At 53.6% G+C, this 13,547-nt stretch overlaps 1 protein-coding gene across 1 annotated transcript in view; it reads right to left on the reverse strand.

The window, feature by feature from the left end:
• Positions 1-11,985, reverse strand: part of AMOTL1 (angiomotin like 1) — a 29,482-nt gene extending 17,497 nt beyond the window's left edge. The window contains exons 1-2 of the mRNA XM_049778085.1: positions 11,799-11,985; positions 3,007-3,156 (exon numbers count right to left, since the gene is read on the reverse strand). Coding sequence (XP_049634042.1) covers positions 3,007-3,156; positions 11,799-11,847 — 199 coding nt within the window. The 5' untranslated portion in view covers positions 11,848-11,985. The remainder of the gene's footprint in view (positions 1-3,006; positions 3,157-11,798) is intronic.
• Positions 11,986-13,547: the final 1,562 nt, after the last annotated feature.

Below are 13,547 nucleotides of genomic sequence, written 5' to 3' on the forward strand. Positions count from 1 at the left end.
ATTATACAGGGCAGAGACTGAGCAGGAACTGGCACCATAGTCGGTACCCTTGCTAAAGGCAGGTTTTAGCTTTGAGGCTGAGCTGTCTTCTGAGCCCAGCTCTGGCAGCTGACTGGCTGCATTGATTTCTAGGGCCTCTAACCCCTGGCAGCTGACTGGCTGCATTTCTAGGCCTTTCTCTTTCTCTGCAGAATTCAAGCCCCAGGGGTAGGGTTTTGGCAGATTCCTTTGCCGGAACCGCAGCATACTCTTTAGTACCGGGACATATTCATACCACGCACAACACACCAACACATATCTACTGCTCACACCATATTACATGCGTCTACCTACTCACATATACCACACATACACACTCACACACAACCACTACACGCAGACTCAGACACACCTGCGCACCCGCCTGGCTCTTGAAGGGAACTCCAATGCTAGTATTCTCCACCCCCAAATCAACCCTGAGTGACCCCAGCAGGCTTCTCAGGCCAGCTGGCTTCTCTGAGCCTCTCTGCTCTGTAAATGGGTATCTGCTCCCGGGATGAAATTCCTCTCTTTTTCTCTTTAAAAAAAGACTTTAACTATGGAAACAGAAAGGAAGGGAGAGTAAGGTTGAGAAGCTCCCATGCCTTGGGAGGGGTGTCCTGAAGTAGGATCCCTCCTAAGACGAAATTCCTGAGGTAGGGAAACTGAGTCACAAAGCCCAGGTCAACAAGAAAACATCTTTGGGGTTGATGAGAAAGTACAGTAGGAAGGGTGCTGGCCATTCTTGTGGCTGATCCAGGTTCAATCTCTGCATCCCATATAGTTCTCTGTGCCCCACCAGGACTAATCCTCGAGTGCAGAGCCAGGAGTTAGCCCTGAGCACCACCAGGTGTGGCCACAATCCTCCCGAAGCCCCAACAATAAACATTGTAGACTCCAAAACAGACCCTTGTGAATCCACACTGTTGCTGATGAGCAAGGGGTTCAGGGTGGGAGCAAGTGCTCAGGGGTTGCGTGAGCCTTGCGTTCTCCAGGCCACCAGCCCCCGCAGCCCCAACCACCTAGACCTGGATAGGTAGAGCCAGGAAAACTGGCATGCCTCACCCTCAGGGCAGCAAACACAAGTCAGAAGCAGCAAACTCAAGTCAAAACCAACAATTCTCAGTAAAATTTCTTTTTTGGGGAGGGAGGGTCACACCCAGCTGCACTCAGGTGTTATTCCTGGTTCTGCGCTCAGAAATCGCTCCTGGTGGGGCCACAGTAATAGCACAGCGGTAGGACGTTTGCCTTGCACATGGCTGACCCAGGACAGACCTGAGTTTGATCCCTGGCATCACATATGGTCCCCTGAGCCAGGAAGGATTCCTGAGCACATAGCCAGAAGTAACCCCTGAGCATCAATGGACGTAGTCCCAAAACAAACAAACAAAAGAAATCACTCCTGGCAGGCTTGGGGGACTATATGGGATGCCGGGGATCAAACCACTGTCTGTCCTGTCCTGAGTTAGTCATGTGCAAGGCAAATAATCTACCACTGTGCTATCTCTCCGGCCCCTCCAATTCTCAGTAAAAATTCAAACAACACAAACACATGCTTCTTAGTGGAAGGATCCTTAGGGGGATAAACATGAAGAAATGTACCTCACCAGTGAGTGACAACTCAATTCTCTTTTCATAAACTCCTCTACCAAAAACCATGAAATCCCTCCCTATAGCAGCTTCAAAGATCCACTTGTAGCTTTACCTCAGCAGCCTGAAACACAGGCAGGAAGTTCTTACAAAGGCCCTGGTAGTCCCTCCCTGCAAGGCCATTGATTTCTTCTGAGCCTCCCATTCACATGCAAGGAGATAAAAATGAAAGCAAGGGGGGCCCGGAGAGATACCACAGCGGTTCGATCCAGGACCAAAGGTGGTTGGTTCGAATCCCTGCGTCCTATATGGTCCCCCGTGCCTGCCAGGAGCTATTTCTGAGCAGACAGCCAGAAGTAAACCCTGAGCATCTCGGGGTGTGGTCCAAAAACCAAAAACCAAAAAAAAAAAAAAAAAAAAAAAATGAAAGCAAGGGGACTGGTGAGATAGCACAGCGGTAGGGAGTGTGCCTTGTATTTAGCTGACCCTGGAAGAACCTGGGTTCCATTCCCAGAATCCCATGTGGTCCCTGGAGCCAGCCAGAGCGATTTCTGAGTGCAGAGCCAGGAGTAACTCCTGATCGAGGCTGGGTGTGGCCCAAAAACTAAAGAGAGAGAGAGAGAGAGAGAGAGAGAGAGAGAGAGAGAGAGAGAGAGAGAGAGAGAGAGAGAGAGAGAGAGAGAGAGAGAAAGAGAAAGAAAGAGATAAAGAAAGAGAGAAAACAGAAAGATAGAAAAAGAAAAGAAAGAAAGAGAAGAAAGAAAGACAAAGATAGAAAGAAAGAATGAAAGAAGGAAGGAAGGAAGGAAGGAAGGAAGGAAGGAAGGAAGGAAGGAAGGAAGGAAGGAAGGAAGGAAGGAAGGAAGGAAGGAAGGAAATGGACTAGAGATATAGTACATTTTGCTTTGCATGTGGCTGACCCGGTTTAATCCCCAACGTCGCATATGGTCCCCCTAGTCCCGCCAGAAATAACTCCTGGATGCAGATCTAGGAGTAAGCCCTGAATACCACTGGATATGGCCTAACCCTTTGCATGCTCTCTCTCTCTCTCTCTCTCTCTCTCTCTCTCTCTCTCTCTCTCTCTCTCTCTCTCTCTCTCAGAAGAGATAGCACTGCAGTAGGGCATTTGCTTTGCAAGCGGCTGACCTAGGACCAAAGGCAGTTTGAATCCCGGTATCCCATATGGTCCCCTGTGCCTGCCAGGAGCGATTTCTGAGCAGAGAGCCAGGAGGAACCCCTGAGCGCTGCTGAGTGTGGCCCAAAAACCAAAAAAGAAAAGAAATGAAAAACCACCAAGAATATGACACTCTAGTCAGTGCCCACAGTGGAGCTGAGACAAGTACAGAGGGAAAGGTGGCCCTGGATGTGCCCAGGGACCTGCCAAGTCCTGGAACTTACCGGCTTTGGCCCTGATGTCCGTCACGTCGGCCTCGGTCAGTGCAGTCACGCCATGCCTCCCTGCGAAGACCTGGAAGTCGGCGAAGAAGGTGCCAGGATCTTCTAGCGGCGGCAGCGGGCCACTAGGGCTGTAGCAGGCTGGAGGGGCACCTGGGGAGCAGAGTGGGGATTAGTGGCTGCTCGTGCGCTCCGATTCCTGTGTGACTCACCACAGTTCCCAGGGCCCAGGGCTCCTTTACTCAGAGCATTCCACAGCAACGATGCACACGGGTCACCAGCCCAGCCACCCACTATCTTGACAGGCCAAAGTGATGGTCGACGTCCCAGTTGCAGGGACATCCACAGTGTGCTCCCCCCCATCCCCCAACAAATCAAGTCACAGAGGGATCCGGGAAGGGGGTAAAGACGGGAAGCTGCACCAGGTCCTGGGTTCACAAGAACACACCCTCCCCACCAGGCTGGGGTACCCCTGTCCCTGAGCATGGCCTGACCTATAGTATTCTGGCCTCTTTGATGGCTTTTCTGCTTCCTGCTCCCCTAAGACAGAAGAGTGCTGAGCCAACGCCATAGGACAGTAGGGAAAGTGCTTGCCTTACATTGGGCCTACCTGGATTGATTCCAAGAATCCCGTATGTTCACCCGAGCATCCCCAGGAGTGATTCCTGAGCACAGAGCCAGCAGTGAGCCCTGAGCGCCATTGAGTGTGGCCCCACAAAAACAAACAAAAACCAGGAGTATGCTGGGCCCTCAAATTACTCGCTCCAAGAGCGAACTCTACCAGGCATCCCCTGGCCCCCAGCATAGGCTCCAGTCAGGGCTCTCCTATGTAAAAGCAACTTGTTTTTCTGGGAATAGGGGAAGGTCAATGTAACATTGATCTTTTGGGAAGAAAACCATTTTCGGGCCCGGAGAGATAGCACAGTGGCGTTTGCCTTGCAAGCAGCTGATCCAGGACCAAAGGTGGTTGGTTTGAATCCCGGTGTCCCATATGGTCCCCCGTGCCTACCAGGAGCTATTTCTGAGCAGACAGCCAGGAGCAACCCCTGAGCACTGCCGGGTGTGGCCCAAAAACCAAAAAAAAAAAAAAAAAAGGAAACCATTTTCCAGAATCCCTTCAAATGGGTCTTTTGAAATTTCTTGCTGGTGGCTATTGAACAATTTCCCACAAGGCAAAAGTGCATCATGGGGGCCCGGAGAGATAGCATAGCGGTGTTTGCCTTGCAAGCAGCCGATCCAGGACCAAAGGTGGTTGGTTCGAATCCCGGTGTCCCATATGGTCCCCCGTGCCTGCCAGGAGCTATTTCTTTTTTTTTTTTTTTTTTGGTTTTTGGGCCACACCTGGTAACGCTCAGGGGTTACTCCTGGCTATGCGCTCAGAAGTTGCTCCTGGCTTGGGGGACCATATGGGACACCGGGGGATCGAACTGTGGTTCGTCCAAGGCTAGCGCAGGCAAGGCAGGCACCTTACCTCTTGCGCCACCGCCCGGCCCCTAAAAATATCTTTTTTTTTTTTTTTTTTTGGTTTTTGGACCACACCGTTTGATACTCAGGGGTTACTCCTGGCTATGAGCTCAGAAATCGCCCCTGGCTTGGGGAGACCATATGGGACGCCGGGGGATCAAACCGCGGTCTGTCCTACGCTAGCGCTTGTAAGGCAGACACCTTACCTCTAGCACCACCTTCCCGGCCCCGCCAGGAGCTATTTCTGAGCAGACAGCCAGGAGTAACCCCTGAGCACCGCCGGATGTGGCCCAAAAACCAAAAACCAAAAAAAAAAAAAAAAAGTGCATCATGGTTTTGGGGGGATAAAGCTGGGGTCCTGCTCACAGACTTAGTGCTGTTCCTTGTTCCTCCTTACTCAGAGGCCACAGAGACACCATCTCTTACCAGTGTATGCAGATTATATGGCACAAGCGTCGAGGGAGAGAGGAAAGGAAAGGGGGCACCCGTGTATCTGATGGGGTCGGCAGGTGCAGCCTGTCCGAAAAATACTGCACAGTCCCCTGAGGATCTGATGGGGCTGGTGAGGGGCCAGAGTAGGTAGCACAGTGGTAGGGTGTTTGCCTTGCATGTGGCTGACCTGGGATGAACCCAAGTTTGATTCCTGGCATTTTATATAGTCCCCTGAATCTGCCAGAAGTGATTTCTGAGCGCAGAGTCAGGAGTAATCCTCAGTGCTGCCGGGTGTGACCCAAAAACAAAACAAAACAAAACAAAAATAGAGATAGCACTTGCACAGTGCTGATTGGGGTTCCGAGGACCAGCACCAGGAGTGCTTCCTAAGCACAGAGCCAGAAGTAAGCCCTGAGCACCTCGGAATGTGGCCAAATTTCCACACCCCAGCCTCCCCACAAAGAATAAGAAGCTAAAGACAGCCACTACCCTAAGATCCTCAGTTCTGCCTCTGAGTGTCTTCCCAAAGAACACTCTTTCGCGGGACTTCACAGTGCGTATAATTGCGGCACTATTGACAAGGAAGGGAGCAGCTTTGTGCCGTTGGAGGAGCAGAAGGTGAAGCCCGTGGGGAAATTCAGCTCTTGAGAATGAAGCAGAGCCAGTCACAGCCGCACTGAAGGCACTGCAGGAGACCAAGGCAGGCAGAAGCCGCCAGCTAGCTGCCGAAGACCAGCACTGGATGACCTCACCCCCACGCAAGACGAAGATGCAGATATAACACAGTAGAGACAAACCAGGGAGCACTGGAAAGGGAGCAGAGGCGACCTGAGGAGAGGGAGACAAGGGCTGGGGCAGCGGTAGCGCTCCTCAGCCCCACCAGCAGTGATCCCACCATCCCTACTTTCCCGGCCCACCAGGAATGGACCCCACAGACCCCATTGTCCCTTGTGCTTTGGAGATGAGAAACTCACTGACCTGGCCTCAGAGTCTGAGGACAGACCCTGGTAAGGACTTGACCCCCAGGTGAAGGGAGCAGCCAGGCCTCGAGCCTGAGAGGAGGGGCCAGAGGGACCCAGGTCCTGTGAGAACCTGGGAGGCAGAGCAGACAGGCTCCAGTACCCAGGGAGCCACTGGTGGAGACAAGAGGGGGGTCAGGGAGACAGGGAGGCTTTTCGGGATCCTCAGTACCATATGCTCTTTTCTGCCACACCCAACGACACTTAAGGGTTCCTCCTGGCTCTGCACTCAGAAATAACTCCTAGAGGTTCTCGGGGGTACCATATAGGATGCTGAAAATTGAACCTGGTCAGCGGCGTGCAAGGCAAATGGCCTATGTGCTGTACTATTACTCCAGCCCCAACACATCCCTATTTTAATATATTTTTTTATTTCTAGGTCACACTCAAAAGTGCTCGGGAGTTACTCCTGTCTCTGCCCTCGGGAACCACTTTTGGTGGTGCTAAGAGGGGATTATATAGTATGCCAGAGAACAAACCCTGAGGGTCAGCAATGTGCAAGGCAAATGCCCTATGCACTATTGCTCTGACCCCAACACATTCCCCTTCTATTTATTTGTTTGTTTGTTTGTTTATTTATTTATTTATTTTTGGCTTTTGGGCGATACCCAGTGGTGCTCAGGGGTTACTCCTGGCTCTGCGCTCAGAAATCGCAGAATGGTATGCCGGGAATTGAGCCACCATTAATCCTGGGTTGGCCTCGGGCAAGGCAAACACCCTACCACTGTGCTATCTCTCTGGCCCCCAAATCACTATTTTTGTTTGTTTGTTTGTTTTTGGGCCACACCCAATAACAAAGACAAACCAGGAATAACCTGGTTTGTTATTCCTGGCTAAGTGCTCAGAAATTGCCTCTGGCTTGGGGGGACCCTATGGGATGCCAGGGGATGGAACCGTGGTCCGTCCTAGGTTAGCGCCTTATTGCCTGCGCCACCACTCCAGCTCCATCACATCACTATTTTTAAAAGATCTGACACTGAAATGTTGGTACCAGATATATCTAATTCAATCTGGAAATGCCTACCATATTCACAGTCAATGCTGGACCAACCCGGAACTCAAAGCTCACTCAGCCATCAATGCCCCAAGAGTTCTTCAAGACAGTGCTCTTCCACCTTCTACACTTGTAGGCCCACGCCTACACTGGACACCACCAGCCTGAGGGTCCTGGTCATAAGCACAGTGGTGGCTAGTACGTCTGCTCTGCAGAGCTCCACTGGTCATGGACCTGCGGTGGATGACTGCTCTGAGTCAGCAGCCTTGTGGCTACTGGGAAAGAGGCAGAGGAAGCAAGCCGGGGCCTTGGCAGTCCCTCCAGTCATCCTCACATGTCTGGAGATGGGGTTCTGTGGTCTCCCTTTTCTTTTTCTTTTTTGGTTTTTGGGTCACACCCGGCAGCGCTCAGGGGTTACTCCTGGCTCTATGCTCAGAAATTGCTCCTGGCAGACTCTGGGGACCATATGGGATGCCAGGATTTGAACCATCATCCTTCTGCATGCAAGGCAAATGCCTTCCCTCCTTGCTTTTTTTTTTTTGTTTTTGTTTTTTGGTTTTTGGGCCACACCCATTTGACGCTCAGGGGTTACTCCTGGCTATGTGCTCAGAAATCGCCCCTGGCTTGGGGGGACCATATGGGACGCCGGGGGATCGAACCGCGGTCCTTCCTTGGCTAGCGCTTGCAAGGCAGACACCTTACCTCCAGCGCCACCTACCCGGCCCCCCTCCTTGCTATCTCTCCGGCCCAGTCTCCCTTTTCTTACCTCAACACAAGAATAGCAAAGCAAAGGGCAGTACAGCCGAGGCACGTGTGTGGAGGCACTTCTGACTGCTCTTTCGCATTCCACAGAGTTTAAGAGGCATTTCCCAACACCTGAGACTCGTGGGATTGTTTGTACGCCTTAGAAGGCCAACAAGTTACAGTGGGCCAAGGGTCTGTGAATCTGGCGAACAGCAAAGGCAGAATGGTTCACTCATCCACTTAGCAAAAAACAAAACAAAACAAAACAAAACAGGCCACCGACTGGAAAACCTACACACGTGTAAACCACATGTGTGACAGCAAACTACATGTGTGGCAAATGGCTCATGTCCTGAATCTATCAAGGATTCTCAAAGTTTAATACCGAAGCTGATAAATAAAAAGAAATGCGCTAGTTAGAATGCACGCAGAAGACATCTACAAATGACGAACCGAAACCTCCCTGAGCTAGGGCAGCTTTAGGGGTAGAAATAATAAACAAATCCCCATAAGGACACAGAGAAACTGCATCTCTCTACAATACCACAGGCTGACCGGGATAGCCAATATAGCAGGGGGACTCTGAAAAAGTGCTCTTGCATTTCTTTAGAAAACCAAGTTCACGCATCATCCAGTCTGGCAGTCACACTCCTGGTTGTTTCCCGCAGAGAAACTAAACTTACGTGGACACCAAAACCAGACGTACATTTAGATTCAAGGGAACTCCAATTGAGAGGGGCCCTGGATGGAAACAACCCAGGCCCTTTGCTAGCTCTGCAAACAGTCAAACAAACCTCTGCTCACCTGGGCCATGGACTCCATAGCCAAAGCAGCCACCCAGGAACTCTGCCTTGCTGAGTGCGTCTCCTCCAGACAAGAGGGGAGACGCAGCCCCTAGCAGACCAGCGAGCAGGATACACAAATCCATGCATTTACATACATTTACTCAGACATAGCTCCACAAATCCATATATATACTAATGCACAAACTCTCATAAATATACACAAAAATTCATACACATATCCACATATAAATACATACACTCACACACATATTCAGACATATACCCCCACACACATGTGCACTCGATGCTCACATACAAACACACACACACAGGACATCTGGGATGGAGCCAGTGCCAAGTCCTGCCCCTACCTCTTTATCGCATTCATGAAAGATGCTACCTGGGGAGGCTGGGTAGAGCTCGCAGGACCTCTCGACCATTTTCGCAACTTTCTATGACGCTACAATCATTCCATAACTAAAATTCGGAGAGTGAATCACAGTCATTTTATTTGAAGACGAAACAGACTGAAAAAGGAAACAAGACTCAATGCGGCCCAGAGAGACCCCAAAGACAGATATAGAGACACACATGAAATTTTTATTTATTTATTTTTTTCCCCCAGCACCTGCAGTGGAAGGAGAGCCAAAGCCTGAAGGAGAGTCTCAGGGAGATTGGGAGTCCCCGCTCACAGTGCCCAGATGAATCTGCCACAAATTTCACCTGGGCCAAGGCCAAGGGACCTCTCTCACCATTCAGGGCACAGGGGGCCACACACAGCCCCTCACTGGGAGCCTAACTGGGATGGAACTTGAAGGACTGTCTTCCTCCAAGACAAAACACAGTCAAACCAGCAAAATGAAAGAAAGCCAAAATGTTTTCAAATGCAGAGCCAACAAGCAGAACCTTCAGCCACATCGTGCTATTCCCAGCAAACCTTATAATTAACTTGGCCCTTTCTCCTTGCCCTCCACACCACCCCGTTGTTTTTTTCTTTCAAGGGTTCCGTCACTGAGTGAAGCTGAGACCTAGGAATGTGAGAACCGACCAAATGAAAACACATGAGGAGAAAATAATTCCAAACACTGCTCTTAGTGTCTTGTCCTGAGCTTCCATATGCATTGAAAATGCAGGTATCATATAATATTTGGGGGGGCTTGGGTCACATCCGGCAGCGTTGAGGGGTTACTCCTGGCTCAGAAATTACTCCTGGCAGGCTCAGGGAACCATATGGGATGCTGGAATCAAACTGGGGTCCGTCTTGGGTTGTCCACATGCAAGGCAAATGCCCTACCGCTGTGCTATTGCTCCGGCTCTCATATCAATATCAATATTTTGAGGAGAATCATGCATATCAGAACAACCGAAAGGTCTTACAGTAGTCCCTTCATCTCATTCATCACCTTAGAAAACCCCTCAGATTGTCATGATTTCCACCAACAATGCCTCGTTCGTGGTATCTCCATCTTTGAGAAGGATTTTATGGCCTGCCATCATTTTCAGACCACCTGCACCAACAGTGCAGGCACCCAGGTGCATGGGGCCACAGAGTGTGCACGAATTTCCATTAATGGGGCCCTGTGTGCCCAGGTTCCCTCAGCTGTGGGACAAGCCTCAAACATCTTAGCCGCTTGCTACAGGCCTTGGGGATGGTGGTGGCCCAGGAGACCCCCGCTGCTGAACACAGCCTTCACACAGAGTCATCCATATTTCTATGTCTGTGCACTAGTGACAGTCTTTCCAGTCTCATGCTAGTGGAACTGCCTCCACCAGCATCCAGGAAAAGCATGAAAAGATGCAGTTAAACTGCCTGATCCCCATGAGACCTTCCAAACATTCGTACTCCCACCCCACGAGCAGCAGCATTGTATCTCAGTACTTCCAAGGAATAAAAGAAGTGCGGCTCCCATTCCTTCATTCCTTACAGGGCTGAGGAGTAGAGGGTCCTGAGCCCAAGAGGTAGGACAGTGAGGAAGGAGTTTACCTTGCACACGGCTGACCCCAGTTCAGTTCAGTCCAGCACCACAGAGGGTCCCCCCAGACCCTGCCAGGAGTAACCTCTAAATACTGCTGGGTGTGGCCAGAAAAAAAGAAATAGGATGCCTTCTAGAAGGGCACTTGGTGCCCATGGATCCACACCCCAACACAGAGAGCAGAACCTTCTCCAAGTCCTCCCTTGCCTTCCAGGGGGACCCAGCCCCCTTTCAGGCCTAGAATAGCAAGAGCTCAGCAGCCTGGCAGGAAAAGTCAGTTCCAGAGATGCCCGGAATCATCAACCTGGGCCACTTCCAAGGGAGCCTGCTAGGAAGGAGGAGGACAGCCAGGAGTGGGGACAGGGGAGCAGAGACAGCAATTGTGGGGCAGTCAGGAGAGAGAATCGCGACAGTCAGGAGTGGGGACAGTCAGGCGCGTGGAGAGCAGCCAGGTGCACCGACAGATGAGGCCCAGGGTCGGGGATCGGGTCTGAGCAGTCAAGGGGGGTGCGGCGAGGCTTGGAACCTCAACTCCTAGCCAGGCCCCAGGGCGCTGAGCGCTCAGGGCTCAGGACAGGACGGGACAGGAGCGAGGCCGGGCCTGCGTTCCATTCCGTCCCGTTCCATTCCGGCCAGCCGCCTTTCCCGCTTCCCGAAAAGGAAGGACGTTTGGGGGGGAATAGCGGCTATAAATATCCCTCGGGTCGGGTCGGGGCTGGGTGATGGCTAGCAGCAAGAAAAGAAAAAAAGTACCGTGGAAGGTTGAGGACCCCTCCTCCCCGCTCCAGGGGCGCATCCCCGGAGGGGCAGCTGGGGAGAGGGGGAGGACCTCCAGGAATCTCTCCACTTTGGGGATGACGAACCCCTCCCCAAACCAGGCCCAGACGAGCTCTAGAAAGACTTGGCACAAAAGTGGGGGGACATTCCCCCATCCCGTCCCGTGCCGTCCCGTGCGCAAGGCGTGGTGGCGAGCAAGGGGCCAGCGGTGGGCGCGGCTGGCTGGCTGTCAGCTCCCCCCACCAGCAGCGCCCCATCTCTGGAGAAGCAAAGTTGTGCCCACTCCCCCAAGCCCACCCTAAATGCACTCCAGCCACCCCAAGACGCAAGCAAGGCAAGGGCTTTTCCAGGCCTCCAGCAGGCCGGGGTGGGGGTCCGGTGCCCAGTGCCCGGGTCGGGCGGGTCCAAGAAACTTGTCTTGGAGAGAAGAGAACAAAGGACGGTGGAGCTTCGGGGTCCCGGCCCGCCCCCAGCCCGGCCTAGGAGGGTCCGAGCGCCTCTGGGCAAACCCCACTGGCAGTTGGGGACGAGTGGGGCGCGCAGGGCCCAGTCCTGGCAGGAGGGAGCGGGGTGCGCCTTGCGCCCACCCGCGCGCGCGCACCGTTACCTCTCCCCACGGGCTCGCACGCTCCCCGGCGCGGCGCTGGCCGCCACATGAGGCCACCATGGCTCGTCCCGGGCCTGGCCGGGGCGGGGCAGCGCCTTGGGGTCCGCCCTGTTCCCTTGGGGCGCTCCACGCGGCGGCCGCTGCTCCGCGCCCCGCGCGCTCTCGCCACTCGGGGGCCCGGAAACCCGACACCCGGGAAGGGGGGTCCCCGTCCCCGCCCGGCCTGTAACCCTACACCCCGCCTGATCGCCTCGCCTCGCCTCGCCGCGGGGCCCTAGTGCGCCCCAACTCCGGAGTGTCTCCACCGCCGGCAACGGGGAAGGAAGGACAGGCATCTCCAAACCCGCGCGCCTGGCTCTGCGCTGCGCCCCAAGGCCAGCTCTACTCCGGGACTTCTAGGGAGAAGGCTCCCCTGCACCCCAGGACACGGGCCTGCCTCCCCATCCGCACCCACACAGCTGTCCACGAGTCCCAACACTGCCCCCCTAGACACAGAACCACTGTCTGGGTCCCGGGTACCCACCGCAGGAGCGCGCGCAAAAACGCAGAGTCCACCCTTTCACCTCGGGTGACCCCGGGGTTCTCCTCCCCTACTCCGTGCATGTCCATGGTCGGCCCCGGAGTTCCCCTCGCCCACGCACAGCTGGAGCAGGAAAGGTCCACAGGCAGAAAAACCAGAAAGCAAAGTGGGCGCAGGAGACTTGATCCTGAAGCGTGCCCACTCTCTGGGAGGGAAGGCCCGGCCAGCAGGGTCTGGCTAGGGGCAGAGGGCTGGGTAGAGGCCGGGAAGGGGCTGTCTCTGAGAGATGAAGCTGTGAGGATGCATTTCCGGAGGCGGGGTGGGAGTGTGGGGGTCGAAATGGGGCCAGGGGTCTGGAGGAAAAAGCACTGTGGGGAGGCTCCTTGAGATGGTCACTCCCTCGTGGTTATAGATCCCAGTTTTCCCACAGAGGGACAGGCCCCACCATCCACCACTCAGGAGGGCCACTTAGAATCTTCCCTGGGTACTAAGAGTAACACACAGGACCAGTCCTGCCATGCACCTCACTTTCCCCCCAGTCAAAAATAGGAACCGAAGTTCCCACTTTCAGTATGTCTGCAAATACCGCTCAGGAGCCAACGTATGAGTCTAAAACTTCAGATTCTATGAGCAAGGGGGCACAGAGAGCACCCATGGCCACAGTGCCACAGTGGGGCTGGAGCAAGCCTGAGCAGTGTGGGGGCACAGAGAGGCAGTGGCTAGAGATCTTTGAACCTCAAGACTTACTCTCTGCACCAGGGTGACCCAGGCCTGCTTGGGAGGCTCTGGAGGGAAGGACAGGATTTCAGGGACTGTGAAAGTGAGTGGTTCCGATGTGGGTCAGGCATTCCCCACAAGCACAGAGGAAAGGGAGGGGGTGCCTGCAGGAAGGCCTGGCTCTGGCCCCACCCCTGGTGCTGCCCCCCCAGGAAGGGCTAATCCTGCACTTCAGCCTCTACTGAAACGGGTGAAAGAGAGAAGAGAGTAGATTGTAAGCATAAGGTCTGGATTCCATCTCCAGGAGAGAAGCATGGGAAAAGGAGAGGGAGGGAGGGAGGGAGGGAGGGAGGGAGGGAGGGAGGGAGGGAGGGAGGGAGGGAGGAAGGCAGGAAGGAAGGAAGGAAGGAAGGAAGGAAGGAAGGAAGGAAGGAAGGAAGGAAGGAAGGAAGGAAGGAAGTGAGGGAGTGAGGGAGGAAGGATAAAATGAAGGACAGAGGGAGGAGAGGAAT

The sequence above is a fragment of the Suncus etruscus genome, chromosome 8 (genome assembly GCF_024139225.1).
Source record: "Suncus etruscus isolate mSunEtr1 chromosome 8, mSunEtr1.pri.cur, whole genome shotgun sequence".
NCBI lineage: Eukaryota > Metazoa > Chordata > Mammalia > Eulipotyphla > Soricidae > Suncus > Suncus etruscus.